The following is a 25,764-nucleotide window of genomic DNA, read 5'->3' on the forward strand; positions in this document are numbered from 1 at the left end:
GTTTGGGACATATGAGATTCTGCTCTCATCCACCCCAAGCAGCCTTTTAAATTAAGTCTCAGCAATATTTCTAAAAAACTTATTTTCACATTGATGATAACCTGCCTTATCACACTGATTTGCCCAAGCTGATCTTCATTCTGCTAAGGCTTTATTCAAGGCCTTGCTATAAGAAAAGGCAGGTCCAGTGCTATTACATGCCTTAAAGGAATATTTCTGTCCTTCCTTATGAGCAGGCTGCCTACATACACAGCTAATTTCTCTTATGTATCAACAACTGTCCAGCTACCAGGTAAGAAACTGGGGGATGCAGCAGCCTTTTCAGGACTTCATCTCAACTCAGCCTGAAGGGAAACGTGGGAGCAGGTAAGCAGTGGCTGTTGCAGCCTGCCACCCACTGGCCTCCAGAGGTGTGAGCTACGCTGGCGCTTATTTTCCAAGTCACAACGCTGAAGCTGCCTGCAATGCACTCTGCTGGCAGCAGCTGACACGCAGCAGCTTCCTCCAGAGCAACAGTGGCATTGGCAGAGACTGCTTTACAGATTTCTTGAGTTATTGTAAATTAACTGCAATTACAATAACTGCAACATCAGTATAAAGCCATAATTACAGCCATTTGAAGTGTTTGACATACTTTTAATCTGTTCACATTAATATCTTGACTTGGATTAAGGTATGTCAAGAATTTAGAGTGCCAACCACACAAGAACAAAAGTCTCGTGGAAAAGCTCCAAAAGGGTGTTTGAAACGGGAAAAGGGTCTCTCAGCTTCCAACACTGCATGAAACCCACCACAGCCTGGGCCACTTCTGGGGTTGGGACAAAGTGGTGCTTACCATGGCAGAAACAGCTGCATCCTTTCTCTGGAGAAAATAAGAAGAGCCTTTGAGCCAGGTTGAACTAGTTTAGGATAAACAGTATGCTTTTTTAGGAAAAACAAAGCTTTGCCAGCATGAACCATCCAGTTTGGGACTACTGATGGCCCCAGGACAAGTGTTAGGAGCTTATTTGGCATCTGTCATGTCATCAATGTCACCCATCAGCTATATAGAGGCCACATATACACAAACAATGTGCCTATGGCAAATAACCCCAGGCTGAAACTATTCCTGCCAAACAAAGGAAAAAGGAGTTCACACATTCTTCAGCTACTCTGCTGCAGGATGGTGTGGCTGGCACAATCTGCTCAGTTTTCATGGAGTATCAAGAAGAAAAAGCAGTAGGTCACAGGAAGGTAAACCCTTAGAAACTGCCACAGAGCTGCCCATTCTCAGAGCTTCTCTGGTTGAAGCTGCTTCAGGCAGTCTGCCCAGAGCACAGCCACAGAGCCCACTTTGAGCATGATTAGAAGTTTAGTCACATGAAATTAAGCAAGGCTGAGACACTCATCTTACCCAAAAGCTGCCTGTAGGAGGGTCTGACTCACTGACCTATATCCATGTATGCCAACTGATAGTAAACTGTCCAGCGATGGCCCTGGGGCTTGTGGGCTGAGCCACCTCAGCTGTGGCACTGTGAGCCCAGCTGTTTCAAGAGGTTTATACCTTACAGAAGGCTGTCCAGGCCTATGCTTCCAGAAGCCCTAAAGATTTAAACAGCCTCTTGCTGCTAGTAGGAGGTATAAAATTACAATGCTATATGTGCAGCACAGGAGAAGTAAAAGTTGCAGCCAACCACTCAAACAGCAATGTCACTTGAAGTCCACACATTTCATTTCAACACCCATTCCAAGAACAATCCTCTTGAGTCAAATATTTCTCTCTAGTGCTCTGAAGAGCTCCAGGTGATGAGTAATTCGTGATAGTTCTGTGTCTGAAGCCTCTTTGTCACTTTACATCCCACACAAATTCTTGCCATACAACAGCTTGTTGTGTCAGACATCTTTATTTGCTGTGTTGCCCAAGTGTACAAATAGTGAATGTAGTTATAGAAATTCAAAATATATTGTAGTAGAAACCTGTCTGGGAAGTGGAATGCTAAGATAATCACTTTATAAAATTATTACCCTTTAGTCACTCTCACTTGGCAAGTTTTAAATACATCAGGGCCATGAAGAGACAGATTATGATCCTGCAAAAAAGGAGTTCTCAGTAAACTTTTTCTGCTAGATGAAGTCAGTCAACAGCAAATTAATTTCTTACATTTGACTCATTTTGAGTTATCAGCCAACAGGATGTTAGCTACATCCAGACAATTCATACACAATTCAGCTCCCATTTATACCAATAAAGTCAATGTATCACTATCAACATACCTAAGTATTAGTGAAACAATCTCAGTGACAATATTATTTTAAGCTAATGAAGTCAAGCCAATAAGTTGCCCCTGGCTATTGAGTGCAATTGATGCTTTTGTCACATTTTCAGAGTAAGACTCCTCAGTTCTTGAACAAGTCAATACAGCTCTGCAGGAGAGACACATTGTTCTGCAAAGGAAGAGAATTAGTTTCAGATGAGGATGACTGATAATTCAAATCCTGCCTTTTACAATGAAGTAGCTTCCCGAATCCATCACAGATTTTGTAGCCTGTGCCAATGCTAAAGATCTCCTACTGCAAAGACAAGCATTCAAGCAGTAAAGAACCAAAACCAGATCACACATTCTTCAATCTGCCTCTTCCTGCAGGCCTGCAACCATTAATCAGTTTGTGGTAAGGAGAGGGGCAGGAGCCAACAGGAAGCTTTCAAAGTAGGCCAAACTGAGCAGTGTTGTCAAGGCTTTGTGTCACATTCCAGTTCAGCACTGAAGTAGCTGCCTGTGGCAAAGTCCAGTACTCTCAGGGAGTGGGACATTAGACTTCCCTTCTTCAAAGGAAGCTGAGGATGCACTAAGTTAACAGACCCTTCAAGCCTGCCTAGCAAAGCTTGGCAGAGGCTGCTATAAAGCCAACATCCCCTCCACTGACAAGCCAAGTGACAAGGACTGACAGCCTGATCACAAGCTGCAGGATGTGCTCCTGTGCCAGCATTCAGGAGCACTGGAAGCAGCAGCTGCCTCTAGACACAGCAGGAGTCAAACCCCACAGATGAGGCTGATGGGAAGTCAGATGACCCAGCAAATCCTCCCAGTTACACACTACTCATTTCTCTCAACCCATGCCTGTTAAATTCCAAAGAGAACACACCTTTGCATGTTTTATTTCCAGTTCTGCCATTTCAATTAAGTTTTTACGGAATGCTGCTATTCTCTTCTGTTTGAAGCTCATCAGTTCTGTAGAGAAGGAAAAAACAAAAGTAAGAGATAGACAAAGTGTGACAAGCAATGCCCCTCATGTTTCAGGAGTTGTGTTGTGCAGTTCAGATTATAGTATTTGATCAAAAAAAGGTTCAAGAGTTTGTCATGCTGTTTTTAGAAAGAGATGCAGTCATCACATAATACACAGACAGCTTAAGACAGAAAAGCTTTGTAGGAAGACAGCTGGAACAAACCAGAAATAAGCCACACAAGCTCTGAGAACGTGGATTATTTAAAAGCCAAATACACAAAAGGAGCAGCATGTATACCATGAAAGCATATTATAAATATATATATATATAAATATACATACATATACTCTTCTACTGAGAACCAGTGTGTGAAACTCTGTATAAGGCACTCAGCTGTATTAGGACAGAGCAAAAACCTGTTTGCACAGTTCTGACTGAGATATTTAGTTACCCTCTAGTAGTTACAGTCACATGGAGGCTGAGTTCAGTCCAAAAAGCAAATACTAGGGGTTTATAAATAAGGTTGGTGTAGTACTGACACTGCTCTGCTACAGAAAATTGCTTTAAAAATGTTTAGGTGTTTTACAGCATCTATCTGTACTGTCCTTGGGAGGTCCAGACTGTTTGTTCAGGAGCCTTCAGTAGCTGAAGGTCAGATGGAGACCTCGACTGCATTAAGCTCTCCTTTAAGCATAAGTTCAGCAAAGCCTGTTTTACCTTGTTTAGCAGATTCTGAAATCTTTTCAAACTTCTGACAGCAATCCTGTTGATGTGCCTCAGCCAGCCTGACGTCCTTGCTCTTTAGTCTGGCTTTGTCTAGAGCTTTGTTCGAGTTCTCATAGTCAACAAGAGCCCTGGTTCGTCTGTACAGAAGATCCTGAAGAGACAGAAATAGCACACCAGAGCCTTAGCAGGACTACTTCCCAAACTGAGGTTACAACCACCTTAGCAGCAGGAGGTTTCACTTTTTTCAACACCAGATTCTGCTTTTTCAAACAAACTATTACAGCCTGCTCTTGGCAGCCTCTCACAGTGCAGCACTACATTTTCAGGACAGCCAATTATGCCTTAGTGAAGGAAGTCTAAGGGCTACTGTAGGCATCGTTTCTTCCCCTAAAGTCGTTTCTCCTGCTGTAAGGTGGATGTCTCTACCAAGAGCAAAAAAGCACTTTCTGAATTCCCTCAGTCTACTTCCAGCAGACATTTAATTTGTTGGAGATCTGACAGTTTGACTGAAGCACTGCACTAACCTAGACAGGAGAAGTAGTACAGGTCTCTGAGCCAATCCTTTCCTAATGCAGCAGGAGTACAGCTGTGATGTCTAAATAACAGTACACCCACTGAGGGAGGCTGGGGATGTTCTGGGGTACCGGACATTACAGGTCAGACACTGGATGAAGAGGCCCAGTAGGTTGCACCTAGATACATTTTTGCAGCATAGTCACCCCCTGTCAAATCAAGTTTTGATTAGAAAAAGAGTTGCCAGCAAGGCTTTTGCAGTGACATCAATCTACCAAAGCCCTCTTGGAAGTTCAGATTCCAATAGCCTTCACAAGTTACCACGGATTTGTGCTAAGGTACTCTAAAAATCCTGAAATCAATCCCAACTACTAATTAGTCATCAATGATTTTATTGGCAAGTCCATGACTGCTCAGGCAGGGAACAAGAAAGGAACTGCTGCAGATTAAATTCAGTTTGCTCTAACTTACAGAAATTTAAAGACTTCTTCCACTTTACATGCCAAAGAAAAATTGGTCCAAGTCTTCTGTAAGTGGCTGGGTTCCAGCTAGCTAATATATAGCTTCTATATTCTGCTGTGGTTTAAGAGTCTCAGGTTTCTTAGGCAAAACAAGGGTCCACTTTCCTGTCTTCTTAAAGCACAAAGAATACCATGAGTGAGTCATGTTGCCCATAACAAAACTAAGCTTCAAAAAGAAAACTCTTCTCACCTTAGCAGCTTCTATATTGAGCATGTAGTATCTCAACAGTTCAGAGAGCTTCAAGTCTTCATCAGATGAAACTCTACTCTCTACCTTCTGCAGAAGGGAAAAAAAAAATCAGTTAGTTGGTGTGTAACAGAACAGCAACATTCAGAGTCAGAGATTCTCCCCCCCACACACCTACCCCCAGCAAAGCTTCTTACCCTGAGTTTCTCAAAGAGCTCTGCAACTTTCAACAAGTACCTAGTGAGGGGAAAAAAAAAAAAAAAAAAGCATAAATAAGTTTGAGATACTTCTTAGTCTGGTAAATGCCAGGATCAATTGGCAGGAAACCAGAAAGCTGAAGGCTGGAGTTTACTCCTGTATACAGATCCAAACAAGGGCTTGAAAAAAAAAACAACTCATTTAGGCAAAGACCTGGAGAAAAGGTTGAATGTGCTGGATTCCAGCCTACCAGAATAGTACAGCTGAGCAGCTCAACACCATTGAATGTAACAATGCTCATCTCCAGAGCATAAAGGTCTTGTGGAGAATTTCTCTGCTGCTATCCAAGAGGGATGAGCTGACTTGTTTATTCAGCTATACACTCTGTTTCAACAAGGTCTTGGTAAATTGATAGCAAAGTCAAAAGGTGGAAGAAGTCACCTCAAAAAAGGCAACTGAGTTCCCCTAGCTTAAAAATCCCCTACTATTCTGGAAGTGCAAAGGTCCAGAACATAGTACAGACCTAGTGTAAGCTGACCTAGTGCAGTTATATTTAACAACACATTAGAACACACACAAACCCTTTCTTCAGGGGTCACCAGCAGTTTGTGACCTGAAGAGAATCAAGGAGATTTCTGTTTAGAAGGATTTTGATGACCAGCACAAGTAACCTCTAGGCCACAACTGGCAAGTGATCAACTAGTTCTGAGATAGGTGCAATTGATAACATTAGGTCTGCCACAGCAGGAGTGCCAGAAGGAAAGTTTTAATGCCACTTGCATGCAATTCAAGAACCTCAAACCATCTATGACTCAATCCTCTGGATTTTACAGAAGATATTTGGTATTCCCAGACTCAGGATATGTTTATGAACAGTTGGAATTGCTTACTTTTTGATAACTGTAGGCTCTTCTAATGCCAGGCTGTTCAAACAAGCTGAAGTATAAATATAGTCATCTGCAACATCTGCAAGAACAAGACAAGGTTTTCAGGCTGAAATCATCAAAACTGCATGATCTCTGGAAAGGGCTTTGAAAAGATTCACTTTTATGAGATCTTGTCATCTTATCTGCTTTTGCACATGCATCCTTGATTCTGTTGTAGTAGTTCACAAGAAAAGTCTTCTCTTGCTCAAAAAAATCTTCTACTTCCTGAAAAAGAACATGGCCTGTTAAGTCAGTAACTGCAGAACACAAGCTCTTCCCTATTTTAGCAAGGGCCAAAGAAACAACCATAACCTGGGCCTGAGCTTGAGGCCCATCAATCCCTGTGGAAAAACTGTTCAAGACAAGATGTGAGCCAAGGGTTTGACATCCCAAACCACATGGCAAACTTCTCCCTCACTATGCAGTGAAGATGAAGCTGGCACACTCAAATACTGATGCAGGTTGTCTGAAGCAGCCAGTAAGTTATGGGATAGCCCTCAGGACTCCCAGCTGCTGGAATTTTATTTCCTAGGCCTGCTGCAACACTGTAGCTAAGGACAAAGCAGTTTACAAGCTTGTTTCTCATCCACACCAAATGTGATACATATTGTAAAGTTTCACTTTACAGTGAAACTGCGCAGTGACACTGCGCATGGGACAACAAGCTTTTTGGGAAGTGCTGCCATGACAACACAACACAAAAGCTGGAGCAAGACCAGTTACAGGAGTCTTTGGTATTTGATCTTGTCTAGTATAAGCAGAAACCCATAAATCATGTCTGTTCAGAGCTCCGAAGTAGACAAAAGCCACAAGGATATTTCCTGAAGGTATAATTCCTTCCTCTCCAATATCAGGTATTAAGGCAGGTCTTCTGCATCCAGAAACTTGAATTATACACTAAAATTGAACAGCCGAAAGCTACAGTGTCTTATTTCTATAGAAATCAGAATTAATACAGGCTACTCCCCTCAACTGGGAGAGCAGTAACAAGGAAGGTTAATGTCAGTAGCTGAGCCTCATGCACAGCAAGCCTGAAGCAGACAGGAGTAACTTCCCTGGAGCAGGAAGAAAGAAACAATCAAAATTAGGGTAAGAGACAAAGCAACAACCTTACCTTGACTCCAGAGAAGAGGACCTCATCAGCACTCTTTACTACACTTTTTAAAAAGCCACCAAACATCTCCTTAGTGTTTTTCCTCCGAACACTCAGCTGTAATAGAGAGGCCAAAGCAGCTTTAAGGTTATACCCGGGGAGGGAAAAAAAGTGACTGTTTTGATACTTGCAATGTTAGTAATATCCTTTACACTTAGCATATGTCAGAGCAGGTTGATTTCCAAGCCCTCCATAATACCCATATAAAAATGTAACATGTAACACGTGGCTTGGTTACAAGCAGTTCAACTGTTCGGTGCCATGGATTTTTCCAATCCCCATAAACAGCTCTGTTTCTCCTTGCATATCTTGGCTCAGCATCTATCACTCATAATTAGGAGTGACTTTAATACACATACATTCCTCCACTTTAGGACCATGCAACACAGCACAGGTACACCAGAGCCATACATGTTCCCAAGATAAAAACATGCAAAGGCGTCTTCCTAAGCAACTCGACAAGGATTTAAAAGCACGGTGAGATTTATAACAGAGAAAGGTGTAAAGGTCAGGCTTTCACCCTTCAGTCATCTCACAGAAATACTTGCAATATCTACTTGCTGATGCTGCACATAGATCCACAGAACATTCTGACTGTGCCCAGCAAAAACAACAGCACTTCCAACAGTTTGTCTCGCTTGGAAAGGGAAACAAGGAAAAAAGTCTCACGTCCTGGTCATACTCCAGGAAAACATGGAAATTGCGATCTTTGCTGAGCACAGGATGAGAAGCAATCCGCTGCAGGAAGATCTCATGTGATGAGACAGTCTTCTTGAAGACAGCGAGGTATTCACTGCAAGGAAACAACAGACAGATCTTCTTTGTACTACCCTCTTCAGTATACAAAGAATTGCTTTAATTTTAGCCCATGAAAATATTCAACTGCAGACTTCTGAAATGGCCAGCTTGTGATAGCGAAGCGACTTTCAATCTCTTTAGCTAGGAAGTTTTCCAGCTTGAAAGCTGGAGAAGCTGGGCCACTCCCCAGCTCCAGGATTTTCAAGACACCCTTCAAAACAGAGACACTCAAGATCAGTTATCACCAAATGAGTTGCTGTCCCAGGAGGCTTCTCTATATGTAGTTTTTGGCAGTAGACTCCTTTACTTACGCTTCCAGCTCTTGCTTCATTTTGGCAAACTCTTCTTTTGTCATGGACACTTCTCCTTCTCCCAGCTTCTGCATCTTCTCTCTGGGACCATCAAAGTCAGGCTTTGAAGGTGCTGGAGGTATCTAGGCAGGGAATTGGTTAGTCATGGATATTAGCAAATAAAGTTGTCCAAGATTACTTCTAGACTTCTCTAGAAGGAGGCTCTTTTGCCTGGCCATAGGAAAGTGTGGTAAAGAGAGCATGATCCAGGAATTCCAGGTTCCTGGTTTGTGTCATCCCTCCCCAGGAGGGAAACCAACGCAGAGCAACAGCTTCTGTAATCCACCCCAATGCCAGCCATCTCTTAAAGAATCACGATAGGAAGGAAAACCCACATTTAATAGGCTACTTCAGTGTGCCACCTTCAGGCAGATATTAATACCACCACAGAGTCAAGGACTCTCACAGCATCTTTTGCTGCTCCAAGCTATATGCAAAGTTAACACAAATGCCATACCACTCAAGCTGTTTAGGAATTAAGGCAACAGGAAGTGTAGGGAACACCCAAGTCACAGAACACCAGTAACACTGGTAAAACATACTTCATGCCCTTATTAGTAGGCACTTTAGATTGCTACAGTTTTTCACTTAGAATCACATTCTTTAGGAAGTACTTACAATGAGTCCTGCATACTCTTCAGTTTCAGTGAGTGTATCATGTAACCACACAAAGTCTTCATGCTGCCTTGTAACTGAAAACTCAGGGCTTTGAAAAGCTGGCAGTGTAGTCTGGAAGAGAATATATAGAAGCCCTACTGTTTTGTAAATCAGTGCTTTTAGAAGCAGTTCTGTCCATTTCCAAAGGAAGCTATTCTGCTTACTAAGAGCCTTGCCCACTCCCTTTTAGCTGAGCTGGCACTTATTCAGCAGCACCACTAAGGAGACTGTTAGAAAAAAAAGTACTGTTGTAGGATAGCATTAATGCAGTTTGTTTTGTGACATTTCACAGTAGCTGCCTTCCTACCCCCCCACCCTTCTGGTGTCTAGCTAGGATTCCTTAGCAAAGCCATCAGCTACTTGCCTCTGTTAAGAGAGTTCAGATCCTAGGAAATCTGAAACTTCTGCATATATATATATATATATATATACACACATCCTCAGGCCACCTTTAAGTGGGAAATCTCCATCTAATTAGATTTTCTTCATTGCCAAGCCCATCTTTGCAGGTATGTGTACAGCAAATACATCTGTTACTTGCACAGCCCCTTTTTGCCTATGACTTTACCTTAGTGTGCACAGTGAACTTCACTCTGTCCTTTTCACTTAGGGCATCAGGGATATCAATTTGGAGAGAAGGATCAACATTCAGGTCTACAGATACAGACCTCAGCTGCAAGAGAATTCACAAAATAATCCTTGATCAAGCAGGTTTAGTGAAGCTGACTGATCATCAGTCCTGAACAAGAATCACACTGCATGCACTACACACCTGCCTTCAGGTACACACGATCAGAATTCCTTTCCCAGTGCTTCAAAGAGCCATAAACTGAGCCAGCATTCCTTTGGAGGCTTATTTCTTCATTCATTCCAACAGCTTAGACCCAGAACATCATTTCAAGACTACTCAAACTTTTAAAGAGCAGTAGAATAGCTTTCTCAGCAGAAGATCCTCCAGCTTACACATGAAGACTGTGTTCTAAGAGGCCCTCCCTTGCTGCAGCCTGACAAATCATTGCTGTTTTCTGCATAAGGGAGAAACCAGCAGAGATCAAGGTCACAACACAGGAAGTTTGCTGAAAAGCGACCATCAGAGCCAGGAGGAATGCTGAAGTTACCCTTTGGAGATAATTCTGAAGGCCTTCTCAGAAAAGCAGGCTAGAAAACTGCACCAGGACTGCTATCTCACCACCCTGCAGCACAGACCACACCAGCCAGGAGCCTGCTCCTACCTCTGCAGTGTACACTAAGCTTCAGCACCCAAGCTCACAGGCAAATGCTGCCAGGATCTGAGCAGTCCTAGCATATCACAGATGGCTAAATACTGCCTCAAGCCTCTGCAAAGCTGCCTAGGAACTGTTGATAGGCTGCCTGTTATAAGGTGAAGCTTTGCTTCCAAAAGGCTCTGGAAAATGCCTCCCCTAGGCTGGCCATCTGCAGCACAGATCTGGTATGTGACAAGTCTCTCTGGCTGCCTGCAGAGGACACAGCTGCCAGGACAGGGAGCATTCGCCCCTGCCACTGCTCTCCCCTATGATCAGACTGCCGTGTATAAGTGAGGGATACCCCAGCCACTGCACCCTCCAGCCATGCTAAAAACACTTCTGTCTGCTGCATCCTCACTGTTAGCTAGAATTAAAAGGAGATAAGTAATAGATAAAACTTTTTAAGCCTTACAACTGTGGAAAGACCTTGCATGCAAACACATTAAGCTTCCCAGAAGATGGAAAGGACAGAAGACTTTTAGCCCATCCTGGGCATTGCCTTGGTAGCGAGCACACTGACAGAGCATGACCTGGAGCACAGTTCCTAACAGTCCCAGGCACTGTTCATGTCCCACAGGACATGGTGGGACCCTAAACTCTACAGGGACTCCAACAATAATCACTTCCCTCCAGTCACCACTTAGGACAGACTATTATGTTCCCATACAGGCAGGCAATTCTGGTCCTTGCTAGGAAGGCACAAGCCAAACAGAGGTGCATGGTTCAGAGGTCACTGACACAGGCTTGGGCAGAAGCTGTCCCCTCCAGGCAGGAAGGACAGGTAGAAGGCCACCAGTCAGGCATTAGTTTCACTGGGAGCACAGCTCACTGTTGCCAAATGAAAGGCAAGCTGGTTGGTGTTTCCCATTTCCCAGGCAGATAACACCACCAGCCAAAGCAGCAAGATGCAGACCCCAGTGTTTTACATCCTGCTTACTTCTATTTGCTGTCCAAACAGGATCAGCAGTGCTAACAATATGAACTGCTGAGTCTGGAAATTATGATAAGCCAAAGGAAACCATTTCCTCTCAGCTAAACTAAGGAAAGAATTACACAAATCAGACAGTCCTGAATTTGTGAGCTTGCTTGCTTTCTTTCTTGTGGAGAAAGTAACCTGTGATTAGATGCTGTCTAGGCCCTTCCATGCCTAGTAGTTGCCTACACAGGAGACAGACAAGCACAAACATTAGGTGGTCCTGCTTGGTCAGATTAAAGCAGTCAACATGTCACAAGCATGTATCTCCTGGCACCCTGCACAAACTGCAAATAGGATCTGGAGCTATATGAAACCAAGGATTTTAAGACCCCCAGTCTGCTCTAGTCCTGTGAAGGTCACTGTGGGCTCCTAACTCCAGGCCAGAGACCTTTAGGATTACAAAATCATGGCTCAGACTACAAAGGGAACATTCACACTGTCTGAGCTTGGGAGGAGAGAGTGCTTTGTTTCCCGACAAAAAGTGCTGGAGTAGCATTTGTCCCCTGAATGTGGGGAAGCACGAAGCCCCAGTCCTGTCAGCACAGCTCTGTAAAGCACTAACTCAGGGAGCACCCACGGCAGATGTCTCACAGCAACCCCTGACCCACACAAGCACCTGCTCTGCATGCAGGACCTTTCGTGCCACCATCTCTCCTGCACCCATCCTACAAGCAGGAATGGGGACCAGCCTCCTCATGGGCATATGAAGGCTCTGCAGAGCAAAGGAATTAAACATCCATCTCCAGGCCCCAGGCTTGTCCTTTTACCACAGCAGGCATCCAACACAAGGCTTTCCCAGGTCACCCCTCCATCTTCACTCTCTGACAGCTCCTTCGTATTCAGAGGCATTTCTCTGCTAGGACATCACTACTTCCTCCCCAGACTCCAAGCAGTGGGGCAAGAGAACTGAAGGTTCCCCATCCAGTTACCAGAAACCAGTCTGTCACTCCATACCCTCAAGGGATATAATCCAAGCTCAGCAGCTGGGAAAGAATTATTCCTCACTGGTAGCAGATGCCCAAATAGTTACAGAGGACACACAGGATGGAAACAGCTGGGTTGGGCTGCAAACTGAAACACACTCCCTGAGCCAGCACAGTACTCTCACTTTCAACTCTCATTTCTCTTCCCCAGAAGCAGCTTCTGGTTTGCAGTGACTCCAGAAACTGTTACAGCTTCTCTGACACCTCCCACTTCTAAACTCAGGACTCGTCAGAGACTTGTTTCAGGATTCCTAGGGTTTCTTGAGGATTCAAGCAAAACTACTCCCTGTTCAGAACAGATACTGTCCACCTGTCCAACTGGTAAATCAGAACAAATCACAGCCCTTCACAATAACATAGACATCATACTAGTTAAGATTTCTAGGTTTCAGGACTGAAAGACTATAAATAGATATTATGGTACTAATTAGGACACCATGATAAACACCTGATCTAGAAGCCCAGGAAACAGCAGTGATCATTACTGTGCCCAATCCAGGTAGAATTTTAGAACATTTGGTTTTTTTCCTATTTGTTAGAGATATTAGAAAAAAAAAGAAAAAAAAAAAAAAGTTGGATCACTTAAATACAAGGCAGTGATGACCATCAGCTACCCAGACTTCTGCCTGACAGACATTACATTTCTGATCAGGCCTCACCCAAATGCAAACACATCTTGATGCTTGCAGACACCCAGTGGGAGGAAATGCCCTCAGCCACTGAAGTCTCTCAGCTCTGGTGAGAGGCCTGAGCTGCTGCTTTCACAGTTCCACCCTTTGCAGTTTTAGCATCAGCTCCGGATGACTCGGTGTCACTTCTGCATTCTAACAAAAGAATCTGCCAGTGCAAGCAACTGTGTACAACTTCTGACTGCTTGTGAAATATGTATTTGTTGTCAAAGACAGATTAATCCAGGGGTTTTCCACATAGCCAGGCTCTTGGAAGAGCAAGGAGCCCTTCCACAAGGGCTCACATGTCAGAGTTTTCTGCTAATTGTCAGCTACCTTTTAAAAACCTTCTCCCCTTACTGATCACCTCCCTGCTGTCATTCAAGCGACAGCCCACAAACAAGACTTCAGAAGTAATTACATCTGCCACTACCTAAAACCCATTACTCTTTACAGAGCAGGCTTTCTAATTAAAGCTGTTTAGGTGCTCTCCAGAGAGCACTAAAAGATCATGGTGTTTTCTGGCAGTTTATACAGAGCCCTCAGTTCCAGAGGGCCTTGTTTTGACACCCGGAATTAGCCACCAGGGGATCTGGCCAGCAGATATCAGCAGCATTAGCTGCTGGAACTACATTTTAGTCATATTCAGCACAAGCAGCTTAAGTTTCCTTTTAATCAGGATACTAAAAGGACATCTGAAAGTGCACTGCAAGCATGCAGCACTACAGAGCACATGTGAAGCTTGGATTTTGCAGCCTTTGTGGTAGTTTGCTGTCACCACTCTGACACTGAGCTGAACAGACCTGAAGTGGTCTGGTAACACACAACCACGAAAATTAAAGCACTGCTTACTTATGCTATGGAAAACGCTTCCCCAAATTTGTTACTTCAAACTGAAGAACTCCAGTGATGCAAAGGCTGAATTATTTTGCTTAAAATACCGACAAAGAGGGAATAACAGCTCAGTGTAGTCACACTGAAATGGCATTCCTCAGCAAGTGCAGTGCTTGCCAAGGAAGCAGAAGACCCAGAGCATCTGTTGCCTCAGGCTGTGCAATAAAGTGGCCCTCTCCTACCAGAGGGATCTCTGCATCACTCTCTGCAGGAACTTGCAGGTCACACACCTCCTGATAGAGGAAAGGAGTCTACAAACATTCAAGGATGCCACATTCCGAGCAAAAGCCTTGCTGGCTCACCCTGTTCCTCCAGCAGCATGCAGGACACCTCCAGCCAAGCCATGGCTTCCTCAGTTGAGGGGTCAAGCACAGCTTTGGCCGTGCAGGGCAAGCCCCCTGTGTGCCTGCACAGCACAGCCTGGGGCTGAGCACTGCTGGCCCAGCACAAATGGAAATGGTGGTGCAACAGCAGCAAACCCCAAGCCACAGTCAGCATTCCCCAAGAACGCTTTGCTGACCTCCTACAGTGAGGCCAGAGCTGGTGGCAGGGAGTGTCAGGAACAGGGCAGCCTCACCGTGCTGGCTTCACCTTCCGCTAGCCCAAACTGCCGGGCCAGCTCCGTGGAGGCTGCGTGTCCTTGAGAGGGCATTATCCCTGTCCAGGAGCTGGCACCTTGCTAGCAGCTCACCTCCCTGATTCATTTCAGGCTCAGCAGCAAGCAGAAGCAGGTTTTTTGCTAAGCACAAGATCCAGTATGGTCTCATTCCTTCCAGAATGTGCAGCAGGATTTGTCCAGCAGAGGCACCACTTGTGAGTGATAAGAGCAAGTCCCAGGCCATGACACAACATTTTGTCTTCCACTGATTGCTGTGTGAAAGAGGTGCTACAATACATGCTCTTAGCATTTTCATCTAGAACATTTCAACTGCAGACTGAAGCCTTCAAATACCATGAAGCCAGTGACATTAGGAAATACCAAGGTATTTACTCAAGCTTAGCTTGGAAGTCCCACCACTCACTTCAAATTCTGAAGTGCCTTTTCCTCTCCCATGACAGATTACACCTTATTTTCCACTGCACTTTCAATCACCTTTATCCTACCCTCCCTTCCTCTTCCTACATATCCTGATCCTCTCCTGCTTTGCCACCTCAGGGTCAGTTTTTAGTTTGTACTTAACAGTGGCTCCTATTTAAGTTAATTCCTAATGAAGTTTCCTTTACAGGCATGAGTTTTATCTACTGCTCACACCCCAGTTCCATATTGCTGTTTCTTTGCCTAAACAGGAACAGACAAGATAGGAGCACTTCTATCCTCCCCCGTGCTGCTGGAATCCCAAGACAGCCCTACAACCTAAAACAAGCTAATCTTTGTCCATTGAGCATCAGAGTTTAAAGCTACTCCAGCCCCCACCAAGAGAACATTTTCCCCTCCCCCCAGTATTCCTGTGTGAGTTAGAAAGGCACATAAACACTCAATAGTTACCAAATGTTGCAAGAGAGTTGATATTTGACCTTCCCCTCCAGTATTCTCCAAGGGCAGACACTTTAATACAAAGAGTTTCACATGCAGCAGAAAAGAAAGCACTGGCCAGCTCACAGCAAGCTACTAGAAAATGCTTCTTCTACAAACTCTTGCCTGTCTTACTGACTCAGGACTGTTTCAAAACAAGATTCATATGGGAAAGAAGCAGAGAAAAGGAAATTATCCAGAAGTCAATAAAGGCTGGTGTATTTCTAGCCCCCAAGTCAGTTAATATACATGCTCCAAAAAGCTGGAGAAAACACAGACTGAAGAGATTTCCAGCTCACCTAACAGCTTAAAGCAAAGTCATCTTCCTGCCAGTGAAGCTTAGTCACAATGCAAAACCACATGCAGATGTGACAATATGAAAGGCAAATAGGCAACTTGCTGACTCTTACAGGGCTGCCTTGCCTTCTTCTCAAGGTGTGTTGAGGGTAGTTATTAAACCAGGGAGTTTAGGTAGGTTAACCCAAGCAGCTCGTCCAGCTGAAGAGACAATTCCAATCATTGTCTACGCTACATAAACATTAATTCACAAAGTTCCTGCTTCAGCATTTCACTTGCATTTCCTCTGAGAAGTTGAGAGTCTTAACATTAGGAAATCCCCTGTGCTGCTTTAAAGGGAAGACATGAAGCTCCTTGGCACCTACAGCTTCAACACTTCTCCGGAGAAAGGAAGACCAAGCGAGCTGCTGATGTGACAACCAAGGCAAAGGGGCACCGCAGGTGAAGTGACAGCAGGCAGCCTAATTACCGCAGAGCACACAGCCAGGAAGGCCGCTCACAGACACAGCAGGGCAGCTGGCCCACCGGCGAAGAGCAAGTTTAACCCCCTGCAGCACTCGGCCCGCAGCGCCCGGGGCCAGGTCCTGCTCCTGCATCCATCACCTGCCAGGCCCAGCTCCCCGGTTATCACCTGCTCCCGCCTCGGCACGGAGCGCAGCCCGCACCGCCTCACGGCGGCTGCACAGCCCTGCCCTTCCCTCCTCTTCCTCCTTCCCTCTCCGGCTTTAATGCTCCCACCCGCTCCTCTTTCCCCGGGCACCTCTCCCCTCAGGGCTGCTCCCCACGCTCGCCCCGGCCACTCCGACCCCCTGCCCTCAGGGGACCTCGGCGCGCCAAAGGCAGGAGGACTAAGGCGACTTATCTTCTTTTAAGAAAAGTCCTAAACGGAGCAAAAGCCGAAAACCTGTCACCGTCCCAGCGCTGCCGGGGGCAGAGGGAGCGGGGAGCTCCCTCTCACGCCGCGGGGCCAGCTCGGCTGCGCCCTCACGGCCCGCCCCAGCCAGACTCGGGCCGCCAGCCTCACCTTGTCCTGCGCGTCCCCACGGAGCAGAGCCATATCTCCAGGCGCAGACAACCACCCTACACCTTTCTCTTTCTGCTCCTCCCCGCCACCTCCTCCTCATATAACCCGGGCGGAGCCTCCGCCGCCACACCCCTTGAGGGGCACTCGCCATCTTTGGTGAGGGCAGGGCGCTTCTTGCCTTCATCCAAGACGGCACCACAACGCTTTAGTTTTTCGGCTTGCATTTAAAGATTTGGGCTGTTTTCCTTACAGCCTTTCAAAAAATACCAAAAGAGCGCGACATAGAGCAGGTATACCCCCCTCTCTACCTTTCGGGGCGCTTCAACGAAGGGGAAAGGGCTGGGGGCTGGCGGTGCGGAGAACTACAAGTCCCATGAGGCAGCGGGGGGCGCATGGGCGATGAGCTCGGCAGAGGCGGCGGGCGGGGCGCGCCTGCGCGGTGACGCCCGCGGTGGTGGCGGGAAGCGCGGCTGAGGTAACGCGGAGCCGCGGGTCGTGAGGGCCGCGGGCCGGGCGGGCCTGGGGGCGAGGGAGGGACAAGGGAGGGACAAGGGAGGGGAGAGAAGAAAGGTGCCGCTCTTCCCGGGGCCCACAGTGCCCCCGGGTCCGTCAGCGAGCGTGGCCGGGCTGCCGTGGCCGGGCATGCCCGCGTCCGGCGGGGCTCCTTGTCCAGAGTGGGTTTTCCCCCTCTGCACAAGGGCGGGCTGTGCGGCACTGGGGTTTTCGGGCACACGCAGAAAGTTTCTTTGCCCGAGGGCACTTGGTGGTCACTGGTGTTGGCCCAGCTCTTTCACAAATCGCCAAAAGCGCTGACTTCGTGTTACAGCCCTATTTCCCACTAATTCCCTTCCCAGTGCTGATCTGGGAATGGAGCTTGAACTGGGAACTGAGGCCTGTTGAAGCTACCCTGAAGTAAAGCTCACAAGTGTGGGCTTGTGCTTTAAACGGGGTTGCTGAGTTGTCTCTCTTTGTGCTCTAAACATCCCAAAAGAGGGAGGCGTATTTTAACCCGGATAGGTTCAATAATGTATTTTGAAAACTGCAGGGAACTCACAGTTATACCTTCCTCAGTGGATTTGTTCTGCTCAAATTAGGGACAAGGGGCAACAGGTCTGTAGGTGTGTTTAGGAGTGCTCTTTTTTGTTATCTCTGAAATAAGCCAGTGTTTTGGGTTTTTTTAGCTGGATAGGTTTCTGTGGAGAAAAAGCCATACTGGTTATTATGCAAAAACACAGCTGGAGGTAGGTTTTTATAGATGTGAACTTTTCCTTAAGTAAGCCTTTCTATTTCCTTCAGTTAAGACACTCATTCCTATACTGGAAAAAAAATTCCTCAGTTGTGTTAGCTGAGTTATTGTTGGAGCTGCAAAGTCAACTTGCTTGGGTAAAGTCCTCTTGAGTTTTTTTTTAGCTCCAAGTTATTTTAATTTTTTTTCCGTTCTCCATTGTGGCTCATCATGCAACACTTGAAGGAATTCTGCCAGTCTTCAACCACAAATGCTTTCAGAGAGAAGGCAGGCACTTCCCCAGAGGGAAATCTCAATTAAATTCTGTTCTTTGTGTACAAGAGTAGATCCTGACCACTCCATTTCTTCCTTGTAAGTTATCTGCACAGAAATGCCACTTTAGTGATTTATTGAAGAACACAGGATTCTTTATTCAGCAGGGCACAAGGGTTCCTTATTTCTTAGCAATCCTAGAGCCTCTTTCCTTTTGTAAAACAGGACAGCAGCTGGAAAACTCTTCCTTTCCTCATGGTTCTGTTCATACACTGCACAAACATTTCCACAAGTACTGGAAATTCCACAGGTATATTCCCCAGCACAACAAAGGCTGTTAAATCAAAATTCCTGCTAGTCACTGAAGCACTGTGTTGCACTAAATTTAACTGTGGAGCTCGTACTATTCCATATCTCAATAGCTCAGTGATTCAAAACACTGATCTGGTATAAGTTTATTCCTTGGAAGGTGTTGAGGGAGCAGCTTACTACAAGTGAGTTTATGCTGAATCAGGCATCCTCTTGCTACCTCCAGTGGCACAACGCCAGAATAAACTTTTTCTTTTGTGCCCAGCATTCAGTGGCCCAGCATTTGCTCTGTTCTGATTAGTGCATGTCCACAGTGACCGTTAATGAGCCTGTCAATAATCACCAAACAGCAGCCTGGGAATCCACGAGCTTGGATACTGTCACACAGGAATAAGAATATATTTCTCCTCCTTTATTTGAAATCCCAGCTCTGGCACCTCTAGTTAGAGGTGAGCCCCAAGAGGGAAGGGATCCATTTTTCTGCACCGATGAAGGACGGTATTTATGGATCCCGAGTCCAAGGTCTCAGCCTGCTGCTGCCAGGTGCCTTGTTCTAATCAGCTGCCCCACTTTTGGAAACTCTTGTGTGACAGATGCTCACCCACCCCCACACTGGGCCACTGCAGCCGTGGGATCTGTGCACACAAAGTAACTCGCCATGGTTTTGTTTCCCGGGGAGCCCAGGGCAGTGTGGGAAGCGCTGTGTGAGGAGCGTGGGGAAGGAGGAGAGCAGCTGGAGGGATTGTCAGGAACAGAACGCTGCTGTTGGCTGGCAGTGAGCAGGGGTTCTGTCTTTGCAGTGGTGGAGGGAACTCTGGAATGGCAAACAGGTTACTCCAGTAGGAGACCAGGGCCTCAGTTCTTCCTGGGAAATGCCGCTGTGGAAGTGTTACATTTTATCCGTGTGCAAAAAACTTCCTAGGGCTTCCAGGGCAGCTCTGGAAGGTGTGCTGGGCACGGCATTGCTTGTATGCTGTTCTTGCTTTTAAATTTCCTAAGTGGCTTTAAGCACAACTATGATTGAAACTTGGTTTGGAAAAATAAGTTTATATTTTATTCTGGACTTCAAAAAAAATTCTTTTAATCTGAAAATATTTGCAGTGCATCTTTGCCTTTTCTAGCTTCAAGTCTCACAATTGTATATACTGCTGCTGTCTGTTTTCTCCTAGTGATACAAAAGAAAATTGTGGGTTTATACCCTGTAAGGTGCCCCACAATCCCCTTAAGTTGGTCATTCTCTATAAACTTAAGAGTTTTAATACCTCACAGCAGTGGATTGGCTTCAATGTCCTCTGTGTAGCTTTAATTTCCCCCTCCCCCTTTTGGCGATTGTGGCAGGTCTGGTTTTTGTGCCTACTTCCATGGCAGTTCTGATACTGTTGCTGTAGGGATGTCCTGCGATGCAACTTGAGCTACTTGCAACAAATCTTCAAGTGTTTCAGATTTCAGGTTTGGCAGGCTTCTTTTTCAGGAGCATTTCCTCTTTTCCTTGCTCATTGTTTTTTTATCTTATTTATCTGAAGAATAAAGGTGATAGAAGGTAAATGAAGACACTTTGGTCATAGCAGTTCTTTGTTTGGCAAAGGGCAAACAAAGAATAGGATGGCAAAAAAAATAAATAGGATGGTGACAGAGTTTTATGACTCTGTAAAACACAAATTTCTTTTTCCACAGGAGGAAAAAAATATGGTAACCCACAGACTGTTGTTGACAGAAGGAAGAAAACTCTAACTGCTCACAAACACTTCTTGTCAGGATGCAGTTCCTACAGATCCTGTCCAGGAAGCCAGGGAGCCTGGAAGTGCTTTTGCAAATACCATTTTGTCAAAAGCAATTCCCATACACGTGTCTGTCTACCTCTGCATGTGTTTATAGCAAAAAGAAAAAAGGAAACAGTTATGATCAAGTTGACCAAGAAAAATACAAGAACTTGGTCCACTCTGTTACATCTTACAAAACCAGTGCCCAAACACCAGAGACAATACTTGAGGAAGACAATTTGTTATATGGGCCACCAGCTAAACACACACCTCCAGTTAAAGCTGGGACAAGAACTCCCAAGAACTGGGTTCCTTTAATAAACCCCAGCAAGAGAATTCTTCCTGTCAGCAGTGATTCAAACGTGCCCATGAAAATCGGGTTGCAAAGAACAAAGATGCCCAGTGTTACCCGCATCCTTCAACAAACCCTCTCTCCTCAGCAAATTTTCTATCTGGAAAGATGGAAGCAGAAAATGATAGAGGAGCTTGGAAAAGAGGGATTCGAAGAGTACACCAAAAGTAAGTCTAGCCACAGTGTGATTGCAGAGTAGAAGCAGTAGTTTGGATTGCTGGCAGGTATGATGGGCCAAGTGGTTTGGAAATCCAGGAAGTTGTTTCCATTTCATGGGAGCGTGTTGTGAGTGTACCTGTTACCAACGAGCCTAAGCTCTGGTCTTTGTTCTGGGACCACTAAAATGGATTTAGAAATTTGTGGGAAATGGGAGTCAGACTGCAGGCATGCTTTGCTCAATCCTGTCTGACTTTCCTTTAGTTCTTGATTTGCCAGTATCTAATTAGAAAGAGGTATTTTCCAGATGATGTTACTGAGCCTCTTTGCAGTTACAAAGCTACTTTGTAACAAGATGGAAATAGGCATTTTGAACTCATACAGTTTAAAAACCAATGTGTCCTGCTGTTTATGGTGAGGTTTTTCAGTAACTGTTTGGTTTATCCAGTGTATGTATGAGTAATCACTGAGACTAAAAAAGTAAAGGAAGCATTAAAAATCTAAAGTAATGTCTAAAATATGAGGGGGTTTTCCCATTTTTCTTAGATCTTTTTCTTCAAGGAGAGCTCTTCCATTCAGCTTTGGAATCGATATTCCTGTCTGAAGAGACAGCAGCTAGGGACCAGGGTGAAGCTGATGTCGTGGCTGGCTACTTATCCAGTGTGGAACATGTTTTGGAAGACATCAGCGAGGTGAAGGCTCTGGAAAGTGGAGTTCACCACGAGACCCTGCAGTACCTGGGCCTGGTCGACTGCGTGGCCAAGTATCGGTGAGGTGCCCTTCCCTAAAACTCCTGTCATGTGATGCCGTGGGGGCCAGGGTGTGATTGAGTGGCTGGGGGAAGCTGGACAGATCTCTAGAACAGGCTGGAGGAACTGCCCTGGATGATCCTCATGGCAGAAGTGCTGTTTTTCCTGGTGGGGAGCTCCCTTCTGGAGAAGGGACGGGTTTAAGGAATCGTCAGCATTTCCAGGAACTGTGGCAGGTTTGTGTAAGCTAGTTCTAGTTTGGTTTTTGGGATCTAAACTGCCAGTGTGAAAGAGACTTGTTTAGTCATAATAATGAGCAATGTGACATCAGGGGGAAACAGGCTGAGAGTGAAAAATCTGTATGTGCTATCTTCCTTATTTCTTACTTGAGACTAAACTTAAGTTTAAACCATTGTCCTGTCTTGTTCTCCTGTGCAGGGGCCGACTGTGTGTGATCGACTGGAAAACTTCAGAGAAGCCAAAGCCATTTCTGCAGAATACTTATGACAACCCGTTACAGGTTGCAGCATATATTGGAGCCATAAATCATGATGCCAATTATGACTTCCAGGTCAGTACGCTTGCTGCATGCCAAGACAAGCAGCAATGCCTGTGTGATCTTCATTTCTTCCTGCCTTTAGAACCTGCTGCTCATCATGGAAGTGTTGGTAGGATTTGTAATGAAGGAGCCCAGTCTGAGATCTGGTTAAGATGTCATACTGTGAAATAATTCCACTACTCCTGCTAATCCTGCTGCCCTTGGCTGCCAGTAGTGAATTTTCAGTGGTTTTAAGGAAGTGCTTAGTGGGACCAAGTGATGCTCAGATGAACTCCCAGGTACTTGGCATGTGGGCAATCCCCTGTGCTCTGTCCTGTGTGGTTTTTGCTTGTGTCAAGAGTAGGAAGGGACAGGAGAGGAAATAAAGCAAAAGAACCTGCAAACAAGAAAATGGTATGGGAGGGTCTTGCCTGCATCCTGTCTTGCTGTGTCCCACTAGCAAATGAGGGACTGAGTGATGCACTTGGTGTCTGGAAGCTGTACTGTGTTTTCTCAGGGAAGAGCTGTGTTGGGAATCACTTCATCAGAAGACTGTGGCATAATGTTTTTAAAGACTCCAAAAGTAATTCTAGCCTGCCTGCTTAGCCTGAAGGATTTTTACCTCAGTACAGATATTGAAGGGGGAAAATAAGAAGCAGAAGAGAGCAGAGTAATTTGTATGCTGTGCATAGGACTTTCTAGGATACTGCAGAGGTCAGTGAGCACCAGCACTCCACAGACATGATCCTGACAGAGTGAAATATGGGCTGGAATTCTGCTAGTAGCTTCCTGCCGCCCCCACTGCCAGTGGCTGTTTGGGATTTGGGATTTGTCAGGTATGAAAGATGTCAGAACATACCTAAGTAACCATTTCTATCCAGACTGAAGCTGGAGAGTGGCATCAGTCTGTTTGTATGGCCCCAGGCAGAAACTCCTCAGTCTCTGGCAATTTTCCTGGCATCTGCAGGGTTTAACTATCACTCATCCTCAGAGTTCATGTCCCCTGGTTTTCACTGGAGTTACCCAGAGCTTCGGGCTCGGGATTTTTGGAGCATTTGAATATTAGGTCTCCCAGTGTTTTACAGTAAGCTATTGCCCCTTTTTATTCCCCATTTCTTATGTGAGATGTGTATGTTAGGAAGATGTTTTGCAGTGAGGTTTAGCTCTTGGGCTTGCACACAGCTGTTGGGTTTGTGACAGCCCCTGTTTGTGCTGCAGGTTCGCTGTGGGCTCATTGTGGTTGCCTACAAGGACGGCTCTCCGGCACATCCGCATTTCATGGATCCTGACCTGTGCTCTCAGTACTGGAATAAGTGGCTCTTGCGCCTGGAGGAGTACAAGGACAAAAACTGACCCAGACTAAGCACAAGCAAGTGGCCAGAGACAAAGGAAGAACCTTTTGTTTAAATGTACCACTTTCATGTTCTTATTTGAGTGACTTGGGCTAATTTTTTACTAGCAGGGCTCCCCTCTCTCCCCTTCCAAAAAGGCAAGTAACTTTCAAATGGGGAATATCTATTTCCTTATATTGTAGGTGACCTCAGTGGTCCAGGCAGAAAAAACCCCAACTTATTTGGCTTCTCTTTTTTATCCCACACAGTTTATACAGCCTGGGGTTGATAGAAGTTTATACTATCAAGTAAAACTGCTTGATCATCTTTCTTTTGTGATTTTTGAGAAAAAAAAAAAAGTTGCAGAACTACATCTTTAAAAATTAAGTTGGTGAACTAAAGCAAAACAGTATCTGTGATGTATGAGCTGAGAGAAATGCAAATGATTAAGAAGTGGATATAGCAGACTGGGTTTCAGTCAGTTCTTGCTCATGCCATCATCAGGCTTGTTCTTATTTGTGGTTTTTCTTACAGCTACAAAACCTGGGCTGAGAGTTACAATGAAAGTCCTCATTAGTTCTTATTTAGAATAGTACAGCAAAGTGGCCACTTAGCAGAAGTGGCTCAGCAAGAGAGGAGCAGAACTGGAGCCAATTGGAGCCAACTCCCAGGAATTTCCAGTGAGCGTTGAGAAGTGGGAATGTTGGCTGCTGCAAGTGGCTCCTCCTGCAGGTTTTTTAACACCCAGCCCCCATGGGATGTGGGATGGGCTGTGTGCTGCCACTGCCTTGGGCTCTCCTGACTCTGCTGTGGGCCTGAGCCAACAAGGAGCCCACCACAGTGCCATGTGAGTGAGTTTCTGTATCAAAGCAGGCCTGTGGCTGTGAAGCAGAGCCTTCTGAGGGGTGAAGAGCTGCTGGTTGGGTTTTGGGGGCTGTTTTTTATGGGTTTCTCTTTGTTTTTTGTTGTTTTGGGGTTTTTTTCCAAATAAGTTTGTGAATAAATGTTTTGAAACGTAATTTTTACTTTTGAAGCATATAAAATCAAGTCTGTAAAGCAGAGAATAAGCCTTGATCATGTTAGGCAGTATTGTTCTGGAAAGTTTTTTTCCTCATTCTCTTTGTCTTCTGTGAATTGTATGTGTGAGTTTTCACAATAACACTGCAGCTTACAAATAAAATTATGAAAAAAATTCAAGAAAATTAGCCAGAACCCCATGCCTGAGGAAGGCTGCCAGCAAAGCCAGTTTATAAACCTAAGTCCCAGCTGAGTCTGTACCTCAGAGAGCCAGGAGGAGGCAGACAGCCTCCACAAGACAGCAGTGGTGGGAGTCACTGGTGTCTGGCACTTCAGAAAGCCTGGCTGCTGCCTTGGGCATCCCTGGCTGAGCTGTGGAGCGCTGCTGGAGCAGCACAAGCTGGTTTGTCCCGTAACAGCACTGGCAGGTGCCTGTCCCCAGTGTCACACTAACCCAAACACACTTTGTCACCAGTTTCAATTAAGTTGCCAGACTGTTAAGTGATGCACCCAGGGCACTGCTACAGGCACTGTCTGTCCTCTGCAGAAAAACTTGCTGGGCAGCCAGGGCAGTTACTTCAGCTCTGGCATCCAGCTTCCCAGAGCTTTGCTCTCCGTCCAGGATGGCTTTTTCCCTGTGGCCTGCTACCTGCTCCCTTTCTCTTTTGTTGTGAATCCTTTCTGTGCCCAGCTCACTGTGCCTGTGGTTCTGTCAGCAGGGATGTGCTGTGGCAGTGACACTGGAGGGAGAGCAAAAGCAACACGTGGAGCAGGAGGGATTAAAAACCAACCCATGCACGCAGGTACACCCACAAAACCTGTCTCTGGCTGGAGAGGAAGGGCTTCAGCCCCAGCTCTGCTGTGCCAGGGGAAGGGCTGAGGTTTCAGCAGAGCTGAGGTTTCAGCAGAGCTGAGCACACAAATCCCATGCAGTCAGGTGAACATTAATCCCATTGCAGAGTGAGCAACCTTCCCTTAACACTGCCCTGTTATAAGACCTGGGGGTCAGTGTACAAGCTTTAGCTTTCTGCAAAGTCAGGATCTTCTCATTTACCTCAGATGCTTTTTTTTTTCCCCAGCAACTTCCCATTTATTAAAGTATTCTACAAACTTTCCTGCTAGGTAGGATAAGTTTGTTCTTAACACAGTAGCATCGCTTTATTATCCTCATTTTCAAGGTCTCAAGCACCAACAGTTGTG

General features: G+C 45.6%; 2 protein-coding genes across 5 annotated transcripts; one reads left to right on the forward strand and one right to left on the reverse strand.

Moving 5' to 3' along the window:
- Positions 1-1,864: 1,864 nt before the first annotated feature.
- Positions 1,865-16,919, reverse strand: SNX5 (sorting nexin 5). 3 transcript variants are annotated; one of them, XR_005956987.1, is made up of 14 exons: positions 16,855-16,919; positions 9,803-9,907; positions 9,196-9,306; positions 8,539-8,660; positions 8,099-8,222; positions 7,391-7,486; positions 6,396-6,501; positions 6,241-6,316; positions 5,350-5,389; positions 5,156-5,242; positions 3,923-4,082; positions 3,124-3,209; positions 2,254-2,424; positions 1,865-2,069 (listed from the first exon to the last, which is right to left on the reverse strand). XR_005956987.1 is itself a non-coding variant. In XM_041489432.1 (13 exons), exons 1-13 carry the CDS (start codon positions 16,885-16,887, stop codon positions 2,377-2,379), a joined length of 1,194 nt encoding a protein of 397 aa, XP_041345366.1. In that variant the 5' UTR covers positions 16,888-16,919; the 3' UTR covers positions 1,865-2,376. The 3 variants fall into 3 exon arrangements, 1 of the variants encoding a protein (XP_041345366.1); XM_041489432.1 differs by having other exon boundaries at positions 1,865-2,424; XR_005956988.1 differs by lacking the exons at positions 1,865-2,069; positions 2,254-2,424; positions 3,124-3,209 and adding an exon at positions 4,916-5,074 and having other exon boundaries at positions 3,956-4,082.
- Positions 16,920-17,022: 103 nt separating this feature from the next.
- Positions 17,023-24,708, forward strand: MGME1 (mitochondrial genome maintenance exonuclease 1). 2 transcript variants are annotated; one of them, XM_041489438.1, is made up of 5 exons: positions 17,023-17,144; positions 20,336-20,940; positions 21,476-21,698; positions 22,117-22,249; positions 23,435-24,708. In XM_041489438.1, the coding sequence occupies exons 2-5, from the start codon at positions 20,418-20,420 to the stop codon at positions 23,567-23,569; spliced, it is 1,014 nt and encodes a 337-aa protein (XP_041345372.1). In that variant the 5' UTR covers positions 17,023-17,144; positions 20,336-20,417; the 3' UTR covers positions 23,570-24,708. The 2 variants fall into 2 exon arrangements, with proteins under 2 accessions (XP_041345372.1, XP_041345371.1); XM_041489437.1 differs by lacking the exon at positions 17,023-17,144 and adding an exon at positions 17,225-17,329.
- The last annotated feature ends 1,056 nt before the right edge of the window (positions 24,709-25,764 follow it).

This window comes from Pyrgilauda ruficollis, unplaced genomic scaffold, assembly GCF_017590135.1.
Source record: "Pyrgilauda ruficollis isolate IOZ18807 unplaced genomic scaffold, ASM1759013v1 scaffold93, whole genome shotgun sequence".
NCBI lineage: Eukaryota > Metazoa > Chordata > Aves > Passeriformes > Passeridae > Pyrgilauda > Pyrgilauda ruficollis.